The sequence below is a fragment of the Penicillium cinerascens genome (assembly GCF_028974065.1).
Source record: "Penicillium cinerascens strain IBT 15544 chromosome Unknown scaffold_4_segment0_segment0, whole genome shotgun sequence".
NCBI classification, from domain to species: domain Eukaryota; kingdom Fungi; phylum Ascomycota; class Eurotiomycetes; order Eurotiales; family Aspergillaceae; genus Penicillium; species Penicillium cinerascens.
In genome coordinates this window covers 2,868,394-2,888,508 of record NW_026695297.1, presented here as the reverse complement: position 1 = coordinate 2,888,508, position 20,115 = coordinate 2,868,394, and the positions used below count along the sequence as shown (strand labels likewise).

At 52.1% G+C, this 20,115-nt stretch overlaps 10 protein-coding genes across 10 annotated transcripts; 5 read left to right on the top strand and 5 right to left on the bottom strand.

Annotated features, from left to right (window-relative positions):
- Positions 1-772: 772 nt before the first annotated feature.
- On the bottom strand, positions 773-1,946 carry N7498_009036 (ketopantoate reductase family protein; the record flags this gene model as incomplete). Its single annotated transcript, XM_058456098.1, has 5 exons — positions 773-1,345; positions 1,395-1,594; positions 1,647-1,701; positions 1,763-1,856; positions 1,906-1,946. 5 exons carry the CDS (start codon positions 1,944-1,946, stop codon positions 773-775), a joined length of 963 nt encoding a protein of 320 aa, XP_058306086.1.
- Positions 1,947-2,222: 276 nt separating this feature from the next.
- Positions 2,223-3,777, bottom strand: N7498_009035 (FMN-dependent alpha-hydroxy acid dehydrogenase; the record flags this gene model as incomplete). The annotated part of the gene is made up of 4 exons (XM_058456097.1): positions 2,223-2,565; positions 2,616-2,833; positions 2,883-3,640; positions 3,690-3,777. 4 exons carry the CDS (start codon positions 3,775-3,777, stop codon positions 2,223-2,225), a joined length of 1,407 nt encoding a protein of 468 aa, XP_058306085.1.
- Positions 3,778-4,190: 413 nt separating this feature from the next.
- Positions 4,191-5,444, top strand: N7498_009034 (uncharacterized protein; the record flags this gene model as incomplete). The annotated part of the gene is made up of 3 exons (XM_058456096.1): positions 4,191-4,366; positions 4,414-4,635; positions 4,691-5,444. 3 exons carry the CDS (start codon positions 4,191-4,193, stop codon positions 5,442-5,444), a joined length of 1,152 nt encoding a protein of 383 aa, XP_058306084.1.
- A 285-nt stretch (positions 5,445-5,729) lies between these two features.
- N7498_009033 (uncharacterized protein) lies at positions 5,730-6,555 on the top strand (the record flags this gene model as incomplete). The annotated part of the gene is made up of 2 exons (XM_058456095.1): positions 5,730-6,059; positions 6,112-6,555. 2 exons carry the CDS (start codon positions 5,730-5,732, stop codon positions 6,553-6,555), a joined length of 774 nt encoding a protein of 257 aa, XP_058306083.1.
- Positions 6,556-8,015: 1,460 nt separating this feature from the next.
- On the top strand, positions 8,016-9,228 carry N7498_009032 (NAD(P)/FAD-dependent oxidoreductase; the record flags this gene model as incomplete). Its single annotated transcript, XM_058456094.1, has 2 exons — positions 8,016-8,238; positions 8,294-9,228. 2 exons carry the CDS (start codon positions 8,016-8,018, stop codon positions 9,226-9,228), a joined length of 1,158 nt encoding a protein of 385 aa, XP_058306082.1.
- A 1,990-nt stretch (positions 9,229-11,218) lies between these two features.
- Positions 11,219-11,965, top strand: N7498_009031 (uncharacterized protein; the record flags this gene model as incomplete). The annotated part of the gene is made up of 1 exon (XM_058456093.1): positions 11,219-11,965. One exon carries the CDS (start codon positions 11,219-11,221, stop codon positions 11,963-11,965), a length of 747 nt encoding a protein of 248 aa, XP_058306081.1.
- Positions 11,966-15,117: 3,152 nt separating this feature from the next.
- N7498_009030 (uncharacterized protein) lies at positions 15,118-15,594 on the bottom strand (the record flags this gene model as incomplete). The annotated part of the gene is made up of 1 exon (XM_058456092.1): positions 15,118-15,594. The coding sequence occupies one exon, from the start codon at positions 15,592-15,594 to the stop codon at positions 15,118-15,120; it is 477 nt and encodes a 158-aa protein (XP_058306080.1).
- A 1,221-nt stretch (positions 15,595-16,815) lies between these two features.
- Positions 16,816-17,541, bottom strand: N7498_009029 (uncharacterized protein; the record flags this gene model as incomplete). The annotated part of the gene is made up of 1 exon (XM_058456091.1): positions 16,816-17,541. One exon carries the CDS (start codon positions 17,539-17,541, stop codon positions 16,816-16,818), a length of 726 nt encoding a protein of 241 aa, XP_058306079.1.
- An 11-nt stretch (positions 17,542-17,552) lies between these two features.
- On the bottom strand, positions 17,553-17,957 carry N7498_009028 (uncharacterized protein; the record flags this gene model as incomplete). The annotated part of the gene is made up of 1 exon (XM_058456090.1): positions 17,553-17,957. The coding sequence occupies one exon, from the start codon at positions 17,955-17,957 to the stop codon at positions 17,553-17,555; it is 405 nt and encodes a 134-aa protein (XP_058306078.1).
- A 962-nt stretch (positions 17,958-18,919) lies between these two features.
- On the top strand, positions 18,920-19,780 carry N7498_009027 (SGNH/GDSL hydrolase family protein; the record flags this gene model as incomplete). Its single annotated transcript, XM_058456089.1, has 1 exon — positions 18,920-19,780. One exon carries the CDS (start codon positions 18,920-18,922, stop codon positions 19,778-19,780), a length of 861 nt encoding a protein of 286 aa, XP_058306077.1.
- Between the last annotated feature and the right edge of the window lie 335 nt (positions 19,781-20,115).

Below are 20,115 nucleotides of genomic sequence, written 5' to 3'. Positions count from 1 at the left end.
GACATATAGATCAACGGACAAGTGAGCTGGCCTTCTTACCTTGTCTCGTTGCATTTGGGCCGTTGGGCAAGGGTCGGCATGGATGGCGCCAAATGATTTTGTAAATGAGATGTTGGAACCAGGGTGCCGCGATGTCTAATAGTCATTGGATATTCAACATTTTTCATGCATATGCCTATTTGACCGTGCCCATTACATCTGGATAAAAGCCTAGTACAGGTATACGGATCGATTCCCTACCCGGCCAAATACCTCAAGTGCTTGGTAGGGTTGTTTTATGACTGCTCACCCGGGCAGGCGATCTATCACTCTATCCAAGCATCAACTTGTGACCAACCTATTCCTATGAGATCTCGACATGGTCTGCGTGCGCGCCTTCGGCCGAGGGCGGACCGTTCTCCTCATTTATATCAAAGCGGAAGCGAGTCGGTTACCACGGCGACAGCTCATTGATCTCTCACCAAACTTCATGGGAGTGGGGGCATGCGGACGGTTCAGCAAAATCCTGCGTGGGGAATATGGATCCCCAGCCGTCGGTAAGAATTCCGAGCCGTTCGTGGCTTGCCGCTGCTTAAATCCAAATGACTTCTTTGACTTTTTGGAGAAGTGCGTAGGGTATCACACGTGGGATGCAACTTCTGTATACAGTGTACCCATGAGCAATCATCGGCCTATTACAAGTTTCATTGGATGTATGGATTTCGACCTTCTAACACATCATTCGTGGAGGCTTTATGGCCTCGTCAGTTCCGACACTTTGCTAGGGCTGACTCTACAGTGCGGCACGCAGTCGACCATCTATCGCGCGCAGGATGACATAGAGCGTCTCCAAATAGGGAGCCGAGATGCCCAACTCCCGTGATTTGCGCACGGGGAAACCCAGGATCACATCAATCTCCATTGGCCGCCCATTTTTGAAATCAGTCTGCATGCTGCTGCCAATTCCTGGCATGGCTTTGATCTTTCCAATGAGCTGGTCGGGGAGCTCATCTTGCAGGGCCACACCACAGCCGCGAGCAATGTGGATGACTTCAAGCATCAACTTGCGAGTAAATGGCTCGGCGTCATCTGACGAGTGTAGCCAGGTTTGGGTGTCCACCATCGTTAATGCAGTGATGGAGTTCCATGCCGCGTTCCATACAACCTTCTCCCATCGCTTTCGTTGGATATCGTGGAGAATCTGGAACCGGGTTTGGCCGTTGCGGAGCAAGTCTGTGAAAGTATCGAGTCGCTGCTGTTCGGTCGCCTTCTCAACCTGTGCGTTCGCGAAAAGGCCGATCTGCATATCTTCGGACTTGGTGTGCTTGACGATACCGGGACTGATTTGTGTCGCTCCGACCCAGGTCTGTCATCGTTAGTCTCGAAACAAAGCGATCACCCGTCAAAAAACTTACCACGCAGGTCAGAATGGAGCTTCCGGGAAACTGCTTCCTGAATGGCTCCTCGTTACCAACTCCATTCTGGATAATCACGATGGTCGTCCTGTTCTGATCCACCACGGGCTGCAATTGCACCGCGACGTCCTCTTGATCGATGGCCTTGTGGGCGCACACTACGTAGTCAACGGCAGACACCTCGGATGGGGATTTCACCACTGCTTAATGTAAGTATGAGAAGCATTAGATTGAATGCAGAGTCCCACTCACCTCGGTGTGGATGAAAATTGTGCTGGCCGTGGTTCTCGCTGTTGATGGTAATTCCCTAGAGTTCCATGAGCGACCGGAGTAAACCGACGTTTGACAATCCAGAGTCACCGCCCTACATTTGCCTTGACAGCCTCGTAGTTTGATCGAGCGACTACCGTCAAGCGTACACGCTCGGACCGGCTCAGAACGAAGGCGTAGAAGGAGCCGATGCTATGGCGCGTTAGCGACCGCAAATCGCGCAGGGAATCGGATCACGTACGCGCCCAGGCCGTATAGTAGGATATCGATCTGGCCGGACATGGTGTTTGTCAGTTTGAATGATGACAAGTCGGCGTTCTATCTGAGGGGTACGCCGAGTTGGTCATTCTCGCGGGCTTCCCTGAAGATGCCTCGAGGCGGGGCGCGCGGGGCTCGTGCCGAAGTCGGCGTGGGGGTTCCATACAGGGCATGAAACGACGGGCAAAGAAAGGGTCAGCTCAGACTGCTCTACTCAGTATTTATAGCCTGGGAAGGTACGAAGTGCTTCTGGTATTGTAATCTTGAGTTTGCCATATCATACTAGATACAAGAATCGCCTCACAGCTTGACACTGCCGATCAAATCCCGCTCCAGTCGGCTGGCATTTACCATCTCCGGCCGCAGCCCCTTGAGACTTGTGGCCCCCAGGAAAATCATATTGGCTTCGATCTCTTGTCGTAGGATCTCTAGCATCCGACGGACGCCACTTTCTCCGTATCCAGCGGACATGCTGAACAGAAAAGGTCGACCCAAGCCGACTGCGGTTGCTCCCAGAGCAATGGCCTTGAGAACGTCGGTACCTCTGCGAATGCCGCCATCGATGAAAATTTGCATATTACTGCGTATCAGATGGGGTGCAAATTTGCGTATCTCAAGCAGCGTTAGAAGTGGAGATTGGGCACTATGAGAGTAAGCTTTGTGGGCATTGAATAGCTCCTTTGGATAACCTACGTGTCTTGGGAGCGACCTCCGTGGTTCGAGAGGACTATCCCCTGAACACCGTGCTCGTAGGCCAGAACGGCGTCTTCCACACACTGGATACCCTTGATCACCACAGGAAGTCTGGTGAGATTTCGAAGCCATGTAAGAATCTCCCAGTCAATATACGGCGAGATAGAACTGGCCATGATCTTGGCAACACCTTGGCCCGAGGCATCACTATCATTTGCCTGGATATCGTTAGCCCTGTAGATATGATTGAGTTGAATCGACACGTACCATCACCGCCAGATTCAGCCGCTCGTCCATTTCTCTCTTACCCACCACCGGCGAATCAACCGTGATCCAAATAGCTTGGGCACCGGCTTTTTCGGCGCGTTTCACGGCTTCCACTGACTTGTTGATGTCTTTATTGACATATAATTGGAAGAATAGCGGTTGTTCGTTCGAGACACGACTCGCCATCACTCGCTCGATTGGCATACTCGCACCGTTTGCAAGGACCTGGGCCACACCCTCCTTGCCAGCGGCCGATGCAAGGGCACATTCGCCATCTGGATGAGCAAGTTTTGCGATGCCCAAGGGTGAGATGTAGACGGGAAGGGATACCGCATGGCCGAGAATGGAAGTGTTTGTATCGACATTGGGCACCTTCTTCAAAATACGCGGCCGTAGTGCAACCTTCTGATAGGCACGGGCATTGTTGCGCTTGCTAATTTCGTCGTCAGCCCCCGAGAAATAGTAGGCCCACGCATTGGCAGGCAGATACCGCTGAGCGACTTCTTGAAAGTCGTGCAGGTTGATGAACGTGCTCAGGGGCGGTGGACCGATAACCCGAGTTTCAGTGGCTTTCTCACTGGGGATTATTGTTTTCTCGCATGATGCCAGTTCTGCGGCATCAATCTGCCCTTGCAGCGCGGTGTCAGGCAACTCCTTTAGCACTTCGGCTGAATGAACGGAATCAAAATCATCAGTGGCATCCCTGCCGGCGCAGCGTAGAATGACATTTGCTCCTCCAGGATGATGATCAAGAAAGTCTGCCAGGGTGAGCCTCTTATATTCAGACGTCATCCTATCGATTCATACCCGTTACATCGTAAACAGTTCCGTGGATGGCAACCCAGCACGACTCACGACTCTTGTGCTGCGCAATATCTGCCCGTGTGATGGTCATGGCGCTCGCTTCAGTCCAGAGCTGTCTGCGCCGTGGGATTTCAACGTCAAAAAGGGCTCGGTTACGAGCAGGACCCCACTCGGCAAATAGGATCGATGATCCACCTGATGAAGTCGGTCTCCACCCGAAAGCGTGGGGGCAGCCGAGCTGGAATTCTCCACTTCTCGGTCCTCTTTGGATCTCCACAAACGAAGGACGCAGCTGGGTTCTTCCGCCAATAAGACAGTGATGCACTCGGCTTTAGAGTGGGGAAATGATCTGCTCCTCACTCACCCGGACTTTTACCGGCCTCATCCCACGGCGTGGGGTGCACCGTGGGATGATGGGGGCTGCGACTCGCCGTGTGGCTTATATGGTGAGGGGTATCCAGTAGTCGGTTTGCGATTGCACATCTCTAGCATCTCTTCACACCCATGGCTAAAATCAAGTCCGTCGAGTATTTCCGGGTCAAACCTCGCTGGTTGTTCGTCAAGATCACCGACGAGGAGGGCCAGTTCGGCTGGGGCGAGGGCACCCTCGAGGGTCATTCACTGGCTGTGGAGGGCGCGCTGGACGAGATCATTCCGCGCATCGTGGGATTGGAAGCAGAGTATGCGCCCTGTCGAACTCAAGATACGTCTCGGCTAACTCGGACAGTGACATCGAACATATCTGGCAATTAATATGGCGCCTGGGATTCTATCGCGGCGGGCCCGTCTTCATGTCGGCCATGTCTGGAATTGACATTGCGCTGTGGGATATGAAGGGTCGTCGTTTGGGCGTCCCTGTGTACCAGCTGTTGGGCGGCAAGGTGCGCAACAAGGCGCAGGTCTACGCTTGGATTGGAGGCGACCGCCCGAGCGATGTCGAGGCTGCTGCGTGAGTATTTCCCCTCTTTTCGGTTATAATGTGAATTGATTCTGATGCCTGATAGCAAGGCACGCATTGCGCAGGGTCTGAAATGTATCAAGATGAACGCCACCGAGGACATGAACTGGCTCGACTCGCCCTCGGCAATCCAATCTTGCGTGGAGCGCCTCAAGCAGGTCAAGGCCCTCGGCCTGGACGCCGGTCTAGATTTCCACGGTCGTCTGCACCGTCCGATGGCAAAACAGCTGGCCAAGGCTTTAGAGCCGCATCAACCTCTGTTTATCGAAGAGCCGCTACTCTGCGAACACCCCGAGGCGATTAAGCAGCTCTCCAACCACACCACTATTCCAATTGCGTTCGGTGAACGTTTATACACTCGGTGGGATATCAAGCGGTTCCTAGAAGATGCGTCGGTGGATATCCTGCAACCGGACATTGCCCACGCGGGCGGCATCTCCGAGACCAAGCGCATTGCGAACATGGCCGAGACCTACGATGTAGCCATTGCTCCGCACTGTCCCTTGGGTCCCATTGCTCTCGCCGCGTCTCTGCAGGTGGCCGTGTCTACACCCAACTTTGTTATCCAGGAAATGTCTCTCGGCATGCACTACAACGTGGAGGCCGGTGATATTGACCTGAACAGCTACCTGGTGGATAAGACCGTCTTTGAAATTGCTGACGGATTCGTAGCAGCCCCCTCCAAGCCTGGTCTGGGAATTGAAATTGACGAGGAGCTGGTGCGGCGCATAAGCAAGGTCACCGAGCCCTGGCAACCGAAGGAGTTCTACGGGCCGGATGGATCGATTCGCGAGTGGTAGACCAAGGGGCCGTGTCTAGTCAATAGATAATTCGATCACATAAGCTGCTTCAAATTTCACGGGAGGTCTTGAATTTGGGCGCGTAATATGGTTGTTGCTGCAAGACCATACGCTCGGAATCCCGCATTTCGTAGAAGCAGACCTGATAGCATCGGATAATTGGTCAGAATCGCAAGCTCCGGGATGTCGTCGTCCCCCACTCGATGCGGGGAGGGCGTGGGGGTCCAGCATGCACCTCGGTATATAGTCGGCATTCTTCCCGCCGAGTGAGAGCCAACACATATCATGAATCTATTTTCACTCACGGGTAGAACTGCGCTGGTGACTGGCGGCACTCGAGGCATCGGCCAGTCGATGGCCATTGCTTTAGCAGAGGCCGGTGCTGACATTGTACTAGTCCAAAGAGACTCCAGCAACCCGGCAACGAAAGAGCAGATCGAGAAGTTGGGCCGCAAAGCCACCATCTACACAGCCGACCTGTCCTCGCAGGAATCAGTATCTGCGTTGGTTGACTCCGTCATCAAGGGCGGCCATGACATCGACATCCTCCTGAATTGTGCGGGCATTCAGCGACGGCATCCGAGTCATCTTTTCCCACAAGACGACTGGGATGAGGTATGTGAGAAATTCTGTACATACTAGCGTACGCTCATCAAAATGCATGCAGGTCCTGCAAGTTAACCTGACCACGGTCTTTACTCTCTGTCGCGACGTAGGCGCGTATATGCTCACGCGTACGCCGAACTCGTTCGGCCAGCGCGGCAGCATCATCAACGTGGCTTCTCTCGTGTCCTTTCAGGGTGGACTGACCGTACCGGCATACGCGGCAGCCAAGGGTGGCGTAGCCCAATTGACGAAGGCGCTGTCGAACGAGTGGGCGTCCAAAGGAATCAACGTCAATGCTATCGCACCGGGCTATGTTGCGACCGACATGAACGCCGCCCTCATTCAGGACAAGGAACGCGCTGCCAGTATTCTCGGGCGTATCCCTGCAGGACGATGGGGAAGCCCGGATGATTTCAAGGGACCGGTGGTGTATCTGGCCAGCCAGGCCAGCGCGTACGTGAGCGGCGAAGTGCACACGGTCGACGGAGGCTGGATGGGTCGGTAAACGAGTGTACATACAATCCAGGTGCTGCGTCGCGTCGAATCATTCAAGCTGAAATTGGCTCATCGTGAGGCCCATGAGTACAATGCACGATCATAATTTGATTCTATAGAGTGTGCCTGCCGTTCTTTGTCTTGGGGTTAAGAGCAGTTCCAAACGACACATGGTCGCGGCTAAATCCTCCAGCACTGAAATATGTCTAAACTTCAAATGTATCGTGAAAGATTGAAGACACTTTACTTGGATATAGCACCAGATCCGAATCCAACCGGAGCGTAATCAAGCGTAGTGCATTTCGTTGAGGTTCGCTTCTGCGGGGTGCTCACCCCTATGCTTATTTCTTCTCAGTGAGCAAAAAGCGGCAAGGTCTGAGCATTAAAACGGAAGTGAAACGCCAAGAAGTGGCGGAGACGACCTGGTAGGCAGGTAAATAGCACAAAGACGGATCATACGCAGCATACACATTTGCCATTGCCACCAGTCCCGTGCACTGGACGCGACCGGGAGCGCGCGGAGCAGTTGCCTAGAGGTATCTTCGGTGTGACTGTGACTGTGGATGAGAGTTTAGACGGAACTAGGAACCTAAGTATTGGTCGTTTGCCGAACCGCGTAGGGTTTGTATGAGGTCATTCAAATGTTGGCATCGGGCTATGAAATTGGTAGAATCGGAGTACCCGATGATTGGAACCGATTCAGACCCGCAGCGGCATAAACAAGCAAGTTACAAAGAAGAAACAACAGTAATTGATCGAGCCGAATAGATGCCGAGGATTGACCACGCACGTTACCGCATAGCTTTAGTAGCTACTCGGGGACATCTCTGAATACTTCCGGTAACAATTCCTCGCACAATGCAACCTGGGAAGACAACGTACCTCAACAGAAACCTTGGGACCCTTTCGGATCTCATTATTCAACGAATCGTCATGATGCATTGCCAAGATCGCCCGGGCCAATTGCGCGTGCATTGGGGCGATGAATGGCCCCATCATTGGCGTCGATCTTCCTCACCTTCGTTCCCGCTCCCTGTCAACCAGCCTTCTTCTTTAGCCCTGAAGTGATGTGATGTTATGCAAGGCAGCACTATCCGGAGGATATTGACAGCTATTGAAAATATCGATTCTGCGTTCGACACGCGAGCAACGAATCCGGAGCACCCGAGAGCTGGATTTCTCATAAGGCATGTCGATCTGGACGATCGCTGCAGCCCGCTCAGCTCGCCGAGTGTGTGCTATGCATGAAGGGAGCATGAGCTGAGCATGCATCCTGCGTGCTCCCCTCCACAGATACCCAGTCCGGATCTTGATCTGCCCTTCTGGCGTAATTGTACGCAATGATCCAGTGGGTTCGAGTGGGCTCCCTGATCCCGTAGCTGGGGGCAGCTGCCTTTTAAAAAAGAGCTCCATTCCCCGTTCCAATGACTTTCTCGTGCTCCAGGGAACTACCTCTTCTCGTCCGTCACTATGAGAATCGCCGCCCTGCTGTCCGTCGTTTCCGCCATGGCCTTCGCCTTCGCGGAATCCATCCCCACGACCGACTACGATGTCATCATCGTTGGTGGTGGTCCTGCAGGTCTCAGTGCTCTCAGCGGTGTTTCTCGCGTTCGAAGAACGGCGCTGCTGTTTGACAATCACCACTACCGCAATGATGTGACTCGGGAGATGCACGACGTGATCGGCAATGATGGTATGTTTTGAAGCTTGACCTCGGCATTCCCCGCCATCACATTAACGTGTGCAAGGAACTCCACCTGCCCAGTTCCGTGGTCTGGCCCGAGAGCAGATCTCTCGGTACCCAACGGCTCATTGGAGCAACAATACCGTGACTTCGATCACCCCCATCAGCTCGAGTGAAGTCTCCTCCTTCACTGTTGCCGATAATACGGGTAAGAAGTACACCGCTCGCAAGATCGTACTCGGCACCGGTTTGCGCGATGTACTGCCCGCCACTCCGGGCCTGCAGGAAGCCTTCGGGAAGGGCATCTTCTGGTGCCCGTGGTGCGACGGCTATGAGCACCGTGACCAGCCCCTCGGAATCCTCGGCAGCATTGCCGATGTGCTGGGGAGCGTGTTGGAGACCCACACCCTGTTCTCCGATATTATCGCGTTTGTCAATGGTACGCAGAACCCTCAAGGTGAAGCCGCTGCCACCAATCAGCACAAGGGCTGGGAGGAGCAGCTCAAGGCCTGGAACATCAAGATCGAGAACCGCACAATCGAGTGCATAGAGCGCCTCCAGAACGGTGCCACCCATCGGAACTTCACGACCGACACTCAGTTCGACAAGTTCCTGATCCACTTCACCGAGGGCGAGCCCATTGAACGCGGCGCTTTCATCACCAACTACGCGACCGCGCAGCGCTCCATTTTGCCCAAGCAAATGGGCCTGAACGTGACCGACAACAAGATCGACGTCACTAGTGGTATGCGCACCAGCGAGAGCAGCGTCTTCGCCATCGGTGACGCCAACTCGGACGGTAGCACCAACGTGCCGCACGCCATGTTCAGCGGCAAGCGGGCAGCTGTCTACATCCACGTCGAGATGTCTCGTGAGGAGTCCGCCTCCAAGGTCTCCAGGCGTGATGGGTTGCTCTCTCGTCGTGAGCTCGAGAAGGAGGCCATTCGTGCCATCGGTGATAACCTTGAACCCGAGTGGACTCGGGCTAAGAAGCTGTAATGATCCATAATACGATAAATACGAATCCGTGCGATGTGATTTAGCGAACCGTGACGATCAATCTTAAATATACTCCGAGCCCGGGAGACACTGAAATGGAACACGGGTTCCTTTCAATGTCTAGTCAACCTCGGATTGCACAGCTTTGTACCTCTAGATAGCCGATTTGCTCCTCCGAGGCAACCGCGGCCGGGACAGCTGCCTGTGGATACCGTAAGTCCTAGAGGTAATGATTTTACTAGCCTCGATGATCCCATGAGCTTCGGATCTGCGGATGTTCTCCCGACCCCAAGTCCCGTTGTTGAGGATGGAACTTTCGGTCAAAACTCGGTGCTGATGTCCTTCCTATTTTTCCAGTCGATGCCATTTCTCGCCCAACAATCTTCGCGGGCTCGAGATGCGTAGTTCGGCATTTCACATTGCCGCCCACGAGTGCGATAGTCTGGTTCGGATTCGACCTGGAATGGGCCATCGTCTCTTCTGCCCACTATTATCAAGGAACGGAGAGCACGGGACGGCAATAAGGTCCGATCATTGGCTATGGAAGCTTATCGTGTCGGTTCGCGTGAGACCAGGGTTGAACAAACCGATCTTTGGGAAGAGTGGATTACTGGGTGGATTCTCCCCGAAGTCTCATCACCGGGAGTTTTACCGGGGGTCTGAGAGACGCAGCAGAGAACTAAGGCGCATCTTGGGTACCCGTGATTTGAGCTTCCCTGGTGTTGAGATGCTGGTCTAAGAACAGAGGCATGTAGCAATGGCTTACTGGAATGTGGCGGATTGGAGACGTCGGGGAGTGAAAAGCGGACTTCTGCCTTCGCTTTACGGTGCTCGTGGCAATTCCGTCCACTCCAAGGCCCATGACATCGGCGATCTGCTATCGACGCAGCGATCAAGTCGATCACCGTTCGTTCTTGCGCCGACATCCGAGTTCTCACGCGTTCCGCACAGGAGATCTCCAATAGAGCCAGTGATCGTTAGGCTCGTTTCCGTGGTGCATCCCCATCTCCAACGTGCCTTGCATAACTTGATTCAAGGGTGACGTCGCGTCAGACCATGCGAGATCATGCGAGACCATGCGACGCCCATGCGACGCCCATGTGCACCTGTCCTTCGGCATTGTCTGGATTTTGAGATCCCGATACCGACCAAACCTGCCCGGGGCTCGAGAGAGTTAGGTACAAGTGGTGCTCGACAACGCGGGGAGGAGCCGATTGCAACCACGGTTCACCATCGGAAAACCTAACGGTGAACAACGCTCACAGGCGAACCAAACCCGAACAGTCGGATGAATGGACAGAAACGGCGAGCCAACGGTGATCGGCAGGATCGTCGATCGGCACCGGTTAATGGTGGTCCCTGAACCTGCTATCTCAATATCGCTTCCTGCTCTGATCCTATCACATCACAAAGCACCTGAACCTCCGCCTCTGCAGCTGGACCAAATTCCAGATGCGTTCTAAAACGACAAACTTAAAGTACTCTTGGTGGAGCCGACTGTGAACAATTCGCGCATCACTTCACACAATCGATATGTATTCTGTCCGCGACCCATAGTTCAGCACCAGGAGCCTTTCCCAGCCGGGTGTCTGATCTGCATCGGAAGCTCAATTCGCTTTCACTCTAGTAGTGTCCTGATACCGCATATCAGCAACGTTGGAGTTCCCCGATGTTGAAGATCTCTCCAACCCTACACAGTCCAGGCCAGGGCCGAGGGACCTTGGAGCGACTTATCTCCACCCTCGATGGCGATGAACAAAAGCGATTTGGAGTCACTGGCCCGGAAAGCTAGATTCCGGGTGTTCGACGATGTGCTGCAGATCCTCTACTCTGGCAAAAGTCGTCTTGAAAAGATATAAAGACCCCTCCATGTCCCTCCCTTCTGCTCATCATCAAACAGATCCAACTCTTCTCTGATCGAGCCAGTCTCTTGTCCTAAGTTATCACTCTCTCATAACTTGCTATCCAGTTCATCTTCCAATCTTTCACAATGAAGGTCTCCATCGCTTCCCTCGCTCTCGCCCTTTCTGGCGCTGTCATCGCTGTCCCCTTCAACCCCAATGGCACTTACGTCTTCCCTACCGGCTCTGGTCTCCCCAACCCATTCGCTTCTTCTAGCACTAGCCTGTCTCTCCCAACTGGAACTCCTGCTAGTACTCCGCTCGGTACCTCGTCTGGTACCCCGGTTTCCGGTGGATGGCCCGCCTCGCTGAACTTCAAGCGCGCCAACTCGGCCATTCCTACCGGTCTATCCTCGCTGGCCTCTGAGGCCGAGTCTGCTCTCGGCGCTCTTGCATCTCTGGTCCCCCAGAAGCGTGCCGACTCGCCCATTCCCAGTGGCCTGTCCTCCCTCGCCTCTGAGGCCGAGTCTGCTCTCGGCGCTCTTGCATCTCTGGTCCCCCAGAAGCGTGCCGACTCGCCCATTCCCAGTGGCCTGTCCTCCCTCGCCTCTGAGGCCGAGTCTGCTCTCGGCGCTCTTGCATCTCTGGTCCCCCAGAAGCGTGCCGACTCGCCCATTCCCAGTGGCCTGTCCTCCCTCGCCTCTGAGGCCGAGTCTGCTCTCGGCGCTCTGGCTTCTTTGATCCCCCAGAAGCGTGCTTACAGCTTCACCCCACCTGCTCTTCCCTCCTCGACTGTGACCCCTAGTGGTACTCCTTCTGCCACTCCCACTCCCGCCTCTAGCCAGGCCTCCTCCTCCTCCATTGGCTTCTCGCTCTTTGGCTTTTCTCGTGCCTAAATGCAATAAGCAAGCTACCTGATGGCCATGGTCTATAGGCAAGCGCAGACTAGTCCTGTGGGACATGGCCCACATTCTTTACTCCCGAGCTGGTCTTGAAGTGACCGAACTACCTGTCGCTCGTTATTTTTGAGATTGATTTGGATCCGTCGGAGGATAGTTGTAGAATATACTCTAGAACCCGAATGCAGTCATATATGCACCTGTGGACGTATGAGATTTTCCCTGGCGGATGGGGCTTTCCAATCTAAGATGCTACCGCTTTTGTGAGTGAGGCTTAGGCTTACGCACTGTTGGTGCCGATACATTGTCGGAGTGGGACCCCGATTGAAATCAGTTTTACCACCATCCCCTACTTCCTGACCACTCTTCTCTTTCACCTCCTCTCCATCTTGTCACTCTTTTTTTTCTCTATGCTGTTTTCTTTTTCAATTATTCTCCATCTCATCCTTGCATCGAATTCCCATGGCGTACCCCTGCTTCCATCAAATTCACCGGGACTTTGACCATGGAGACTTCGATATTAAGCCTGATTTCTACGACACAGATGGATCTCCAGTGTATGAGGTCTCTAGTGTATGAGGGTCCTTATGGGCTCCTCTTAGGTGATATTGTTGCACAGAATGATGTTGTAGCTCTACGACTCTATCAGGCCGAAATTCAGCGAGCAGTTCGCTTTCCTTCATCCTAGTGGCCAGGGAGATCACGGCCTCCAGGAACTGGGAAAAGCGTTCGGGTGATGGCAGGCCGCCTCCTTCAGCGGCATTCTTCCACTGCTTAGTCGTTTTCAGTAAGCTTTTCGCGTGTGCGCTTATTTCACGGCTGTCCTGGTCGGTTGGGGGTTCCGGCCAGGCGTCCGCGTCCCCTTTCTTCTTTTTTTCCGGCCATTGCGGGGGCAATGCTTGTCGAAAGTAGTCCAAGGTGGGATCGATCGGTTGCTCTCGGAGTAATGAATCAATTCCTGAGCACCAGGTAGTACCCAGGGCGTTGGATCAGAAGTTCGTGTTTTCGCAAGTGGGTTAACAGGAGGGCGGATGAAAACGGAATGCCTGATCCATCGCAGCCCCGCGATGCTCCTCATAGAGCACGAGAGGAATTGATTAAAATCTTGGTGGGCGCTGGAGGCTCGATGGAACAATCATATAGGGCTGGGAAAACCCCGGATCAGCTGCTTGATGAGCTGATAGAGCAAAGGCGGCAGGCAGAACGAAGACGAGGAGGATTTACAATGTCAAGGGTTAAGCACGCAAGGGCAGGAAGAGAGGGCCATGAATGAGATGTGTTCGTAACGAACACGAGAAGGACTTCATGGGATTATTAATAGACGGGAGAGGCAAGACATAAACGACAACCGAAGCTGTCAAAGGGCTGTCTCCTCGGCTATCGTCCATCAATAAAGCATAGAGATTGATACTCACACCGCCCTTTTTCTTCTTGCACCGCCCTCTGCCTTCTTTCCTAAACTTAGTCGATGTTGAAGTACAGCGTACTTCTCAAACCCTACTAACAAAAGCTTCGTGGGTAACAATCAAGTATAGATTCTTGGTAAAGTAAACAAGTCTCGCTATGTTTTTCGAAAAATTGAAATGAAAAATTGAAATGAAAACTCAAAAAGCATCATTTTCACGCCCAGGGAGGCAACTCTATTCCCACAGCCTTGAACCTTGAAACCATGAAACCGGGACTGCAATTTGCTTCCCAATCCTCTTCGAACCCTGAATTCGGGTTGTGAGGGTTGAATATTTGCTGCTCCGTGAAAAGCATGGAGACACCGCGAGGCACCTGGTCCTCCAGACCCGGCGATTCGGCATCGCTGTGTTCACCACACGGACACGTCGAAGTTGTCCTGGCTCCTGGCGTGGTGCAAGGGCAAAAGCCCAGGAAGCGATCGCATGGGACGCATTTGTAGTATGCCCGACTGGTAGCTTCATTGGAGCCAACTGGGCGCGTGGATAAGCGAACGCCAGGGAGTCCGCATTGTTGGCATTTCCAGCCTTGTGAAGGACGCTCTAAAGGTTGGATGGTCATGATAGGAGAGGATTGACTCTGGAACATTGACTAAGGTATTTTATGAGTGACTGTCAGGCAGGAGAAGACATCTTCATTACTTACATCGAATTAGAGTTGAATGAAATAAGGTACCCGGGGCAGTAACGTATAGGGGGATAACCTGGAATTGGGCTCGGCACTCAAAGTCCGGGGAACATCTCGCCTTATAAAGATTCTGCGGGGGAGGTGTATCATTATGACGCTATTTGAACCAACCCCAAAAACGAATGCTGGGCAATGCTTTGCGGCGCTTGTGAAATCACGTAAAATTTGGTGTTCCAGACTCGGGTTTGGTCATAAGCGGAAAGATCGGCTGGATCGGGCAAGTATAGCCCCGTGGCAAGCCGAGATTTTAGGTAATATCACGCAAAATAGGTCAGCCGACCTTGGAACCATTTACGTTTCTCCTATTTAACAGGCTGCTATATTCGGAGACATGCAGAAAATGGAGTCAGTGCCCCGTGATGCTTGAGAGATTATTATCCAATTTGCTGCGGGGGCCGCAAATTCCCCGCATTCTGGAAATTCCAGTCTCCAGGTCACCACAACTACAGGATCTAATTGTGCCGTGACCACCCACACCGCTTCGCCGCGGGTGCTCCACACCCCAACGATCAATCTCATCTCACCGAACAAGCTTGATCAATTTCACTAGTTGAATGCTTATAACCCGTAGAATCTATATGAAACATTGCGTTTCCTAAATCATCGCGAGTCACTTTATTATGGCGTCTTCATTGAATGACGGCTTGCTCCTTCCCCACTCGGGTTTACTGCCTGGGCTAGCCGAAGAGTTGTTGCATTCGCGGACTTCCAGTAAACGGAAGCCATATCAGTCGTGGGGACTGTTCGACACTCTTAGCCTTCGCACCGCGCAGTATGTGTCGATTCCAAACCGATAAGCATGGGTGCCTTGTAGCTGCCCCCAGGATGCCTGGTACCTGCTGCCGTATACCTAGTAGTCTGTGTAGAGATGGAAACCGACCAGTAACAAGTGACTATCTAGAATGACTAGAAAGTACAGTGCATGTTTCTCTTCGTACTTTAATTAGAGAGAAAAAAAAGCGAAGCTGGTATTTTCTGTAGTGAAAGGTGCCAGATCTCTATACATCCTCGTCACTTTCTTCAACATTAACATAGGGAATCGCTTTGAATACATCAAAGATGCCAGACTCATCCGCAAAGTTTTCTGGGAGTCCAAAATAGGTCGGATAGGCAGTATCCCGTGTGGCCCACATCAGAGCTCCATGGATCTCATCAGCTGCACGATGATCAATTCTGAAGTTGTACCAGGTGTTGGCCTCTGGGAGGAGAGGTCCCCATCCGTCAAATTCGAAAGTAGGCTCTTCCTGGCTAATTTTGGGGCAGTAGAAGCTCATAAGTAGAGTCCCGTCTCGAGCGCTTCGGTCGTCTGCAATAGCGATGAAATTCGGTTCGATGGATTTGACTTTAGCTTGGAACCACTTCTCTAGGGCCCAATTCTGACATTGCTCTTTAGAGGCGCCGATGAGATCTGAGTGGAAAGGTTCGCCGTCTTGCAACTCAATCTTGAACACCCTCTCGCTTGTCCGAGCAGACATTCGATTCAACAAGATAGTACAGAGGGGGTTCGTTATCTTCTGTACTGACTTCACGCAAGGCCTTCGGTATAAACTAATAGTCGGAGTCAGCATTGTTTTGTTACTGATATAGAGTGAAACTCTATTCAGCCCAGTCCCGAAGACTGCCACCGCAATGTCCCTGATCAACCGCAAATTGACTTACATGCTTGGCCTCCTCTGTGACACGGAATATAAGGTGCGTGTCATGATAAGAAATTGATTTGTCTTCAGAGGTACTTCCAGGCGGACCAAATAGAAGTTAGAACGGGTAAGCCTTTGTCAAATTGTATCGAATCTCCAAGCGCGACTTCACGTCCCCTAGGTAACTATCGTTTAACTGTTGAGTGCTAAAATTAATTAGTCAATTTATGGAGTCTTTTTGACTGTTGATCTATTGCCCAGAATCGAATAGTGGCGGAGTGGCGGAGTGTTTGACATTCATAGTTAATGGTGATCCTGTATCCAAAATTGGCCCGAAAACCCCCATTTTTGACTGTTAAATAACAAGAGAGGATAGGCATCGTTGATGGCGCATACAGTAATGATGAAAACAACAACATGAATAACTCTTAACATGAACCATCCTTGAAATACAGGACGAACAAATAAACTAGAGTACTTGAAATTGACCTCAGATATGAACCTTTTTGACCGGTGAACACCATTAGGAAAAATGGATATTGTGAGTTGAGCAAAAGTAAACAGTCTCAAGCCGAAGTTGATGGGGCGGTCATGATGAAAAAAAACACGATCCTTGACCATCAACCGCGCTTAAGCTACAGCACAGGCAAACACAGGTACGTTCGTCCGGGCAGTTTTCACCAGGATTGTTTGACAAGATCTAAGCTAAGCCTAGCTTTTTTGGTTGATGTGAGTTGTCGGAACGAACAGCCCTATGGAGACCGGATTAACTACTAATCCGGTCTCCATAGGGCTGTTCGTTCCGACAAAACACAGCGGTCACGTGTACAAGCCGTCAAGCACCGTGACACGAGGACTTCAACAAATAATTAGACACTGCCATTAGCATGCAACAAGAAATCTGAGCATGGCGACCCCAAACCCGTTTCCTTAGTCCGGAGAATGAGATCATGCATGCTGCTTGCTGGACGAGCTAAATTGGCAATCTGTATCATCCCAGGAACTGACCACGGTGCAATCTCATCTCGACCAGCTGAGACTTTGTCCCTCGATGACATTTCACGGGTATGTCTTGCCGTGTTCGCACACCTGCTTAAACACCTCCTCTGTGTGTTGCACCACCTTCTCTGCCCCGCTCTGGCCCCTCGTCCTCTCCAATTTCTTGTTTGGCGGAAATACCTCACCGTCCCAACTCACCCAGTAACACCCACTCCCCTTCGTCCCATCGCTGCCAACTGCGACATCCCCTTCTATATCCTCCCCCTCAGCTTTCGGAGGATATCTCCCACTCGTTACCGCAAACAAATGCCTCTCTCCACTCTCCTCGAGAGGCACCATGAATGGTCTTAACAGCGGCGTCAGCACGGCCGACAGCACGCGTCCAGCCGGTAGTTCACGCAACACGCCCGTGGCTACGCCAGAGGGGTATGCGTGGATGAAGGAGGTATGCGGGTTTTGCTGGGCCACACTCTCCAGGAAGAAATTACCCATCAGACTAGCGTGCCAGCCGCATTTCTTGAGGCTAAAGGTGTGCTTCAAACTGAGGTCCGAGAAGTCGAGCGTGCCGGAGCCGCCCGCGCGGACGGAGACCATCGGGTCTAGGACAGACACAACGCGGGATAGTCTGGCGTTGCCGTTGACAGAGGAGTCTTGAGCGGCTGCGTTCACGAGGGGAAGCAGGTTGGTGATAAACCGCATCCGCGCGTAGTAATGCAGGACGAATTTGCGGTCTAGACCTTCGGCCGTCTCGTCCCGGCCTTTCAGCGTCATGTATCCGGGTGTCATGAAGAGCAGATTCACTTTTTTCTCTCTCTTGCCGCAATCTCAGCGCAGACGCTGTCGACATTTTTGAGAAGGGATATGTCGGTTTGGAGAAAGGTTGGCTGGGCAGAGGAATTGATGGTTTTCATGGAGGCGATGGCAACATCGGCGGCGGACTGGCTGCGGCCGATGAGGTAGATTTTAGGAGAGGGGGTTTGACGGGCGAGGGCGAGGGCGGTTGAGAGGGCGATGCCCGAAGTACCGCCGACTGGGAGGGGATTAGTGAGGTGTAAGGCTTTGAGAGGGGATCTTGCAGCAATTGCTTCATCGTAGCGGGTGGCATGTTGGAGCAGATTGAACTTACCAAACACCGCGATGAGACCTGGGGTTAGGGATTTGAGAGTCGCATTGTGCGCCTGGACGGCCTGGAGGCTCACCATTGCTGCTTCAACCTTTATCGGCTGGGTAGACTATCAGATGCACACAAATGGAATCTAGGATTCCTATATTGCGAAGAGTACTGGATGCGGAAATGGACTGGAAAAGTAGGAGACAGCGTCTGGCAAGACGAACTATCCGATTACTAGCGGCATTTGGGGAAGTGAAATGAGCTCCAACAACAAGAAAGTGGGTGGGTCGTGGAGTTCTTGTACTACTTATACCGCCATGGGCCGCCTCACGCTAAGATGGTATGGGTCAGCTACAAACGCTTGACCTCGACGTCAAAAAATAGACTTTGTAGCTATTCAAATGCATATTTCAACCAAACATGCCGTTAGATTTGATTTTGAATAATATCGATGGATTCCTCTAACTAGGTGGCACCAGGAAACACGGGATTCTCTGAAAGATTGAGATAGACCATTGGTGAGGGAGAAACACGTTCTCGTTCTACCGCGTCAACCGGGCCCTAAAGGTCATTTCATACCGAATTCTTGTTTGTTCCCAGATACGTTCAATTTCTTTGCTTCCTGGGAATCTATGTGATCTTTGAAATCCCGGGCATGGATACCGCTTCTTAGATCTCTCTGTGTTCGTTGGCTTCTGCTTGTCTGCAACCTCCTCTTCCCAGCGCTTCTTATCAATTCGTGAAGGCTATAGAGAACTACAGTAATATCTGAAGTCAGATTTACTTCCATTCTTTCTCGCACACCACCAAAAGCGCGCTATTCCGTATTAGGCTTTATTTTTTTGTCCATGTTACTGCACGTAACCGTCTCAGGGCTGTTGGGGTGCTGCTTACCAAGAGACGGTTAGACCCTCATGGAATCGGTATCAAGTTTCTCCGAAAATCACGGCCTCCAGAAATAGAAACCGATCATCCTCGGGAATCACAACTCAACCCCACGACTAGTGTCTTCTGAAAACCTCCCTTTTCTTTGCTATTTAGATTTCTAATAATATGATGGAGCCTGGAAATAGAAAGCTCCGAATTGCGAGCCTAGGAAGCTCATTTGCCGCTGGCCCTGGCATCCCCCCTCAAATCGGACCACGCGCTGCCATGCGATCAGGGCAGAACTACCCTCATCTCCTGGCGCAACAGCTAAACGCCGAGCTCACTGACCTCACTGTTTCTGGCGCAACCCTTCTCAACATAACAGTCGACCAACAAACTGCCCCGTTTGCTAGGGAAACCTTCCCGACTCAACTCTCGAATCTGCCCGACGATGCGGATATCATCACCGTTACTGCTGGTGGCAACGATATCAACTACATTGGTGGCATGCTTTCCGACGCTTGGGCTGCAACTATACCAGGAGCAATCACCAATACCCTCATTAGAGGGTTAAGGGCGTTAAGATCGGCTGTTGTCTCCCAATCACCAGCACAAACGTCTGATCCGTTGTCTCCAAGTGAATTGGCTGACAGACTAGGCGGAGTCCTCGACGAAATACACAAACGAGCCCCCAAAGCTCGCATTTTTCTTGTTGAATACCTCGCTGTCCTAGGACCTGACACACGGCCTGGTCAGGATATTGCTTTCAATCACGAGAGACTGGAGCATCATCGTGGAGTCGCCTCTACACTACACAATGCCTATTCTCTTGTAGCGGAAAGTAGATGCGACTGGTGTGAGAGAGTACCAGTCCACGAACTCAGCCTAGGACACGCACTTGGCAGCAAAGAACCATGGGTTGGAGGTTTTGACCTTTCATCGGTGATTCGACGCGGACCCATCCTTCACCCGAATCTCGACGGAATGAATGCTGTAGCAGGTCTTCTACTTGAAAGGGTCCAAAAGGATGTATCATACAAATCATAACTACTCTAATCTATCACTCGTCTTACCGGCTCGGATTAAACCAGCCTCCGGGTTAGGAATGACGCCGTCCTTTACAGAAAACATGTTAACGTATTTCACAAGCGGGTCACCACCACAAGCTAGATTGTCAGATCTCCCCCACTCCTTTGAGGTCCCTTCTTAGAACTTTCCACAGGAGAATACGATAATTTACAATGACTCAAAGGATATTAAATCCCCATACGTTATATACCAGGATACTACTAGGCAGTTGTTGTTTTCATAGTAACCTTATATGGCCTAGCGTCTTTATGGCACAGACCGAAAAACAAACGATCAGCGTCCGAGGGGTACTT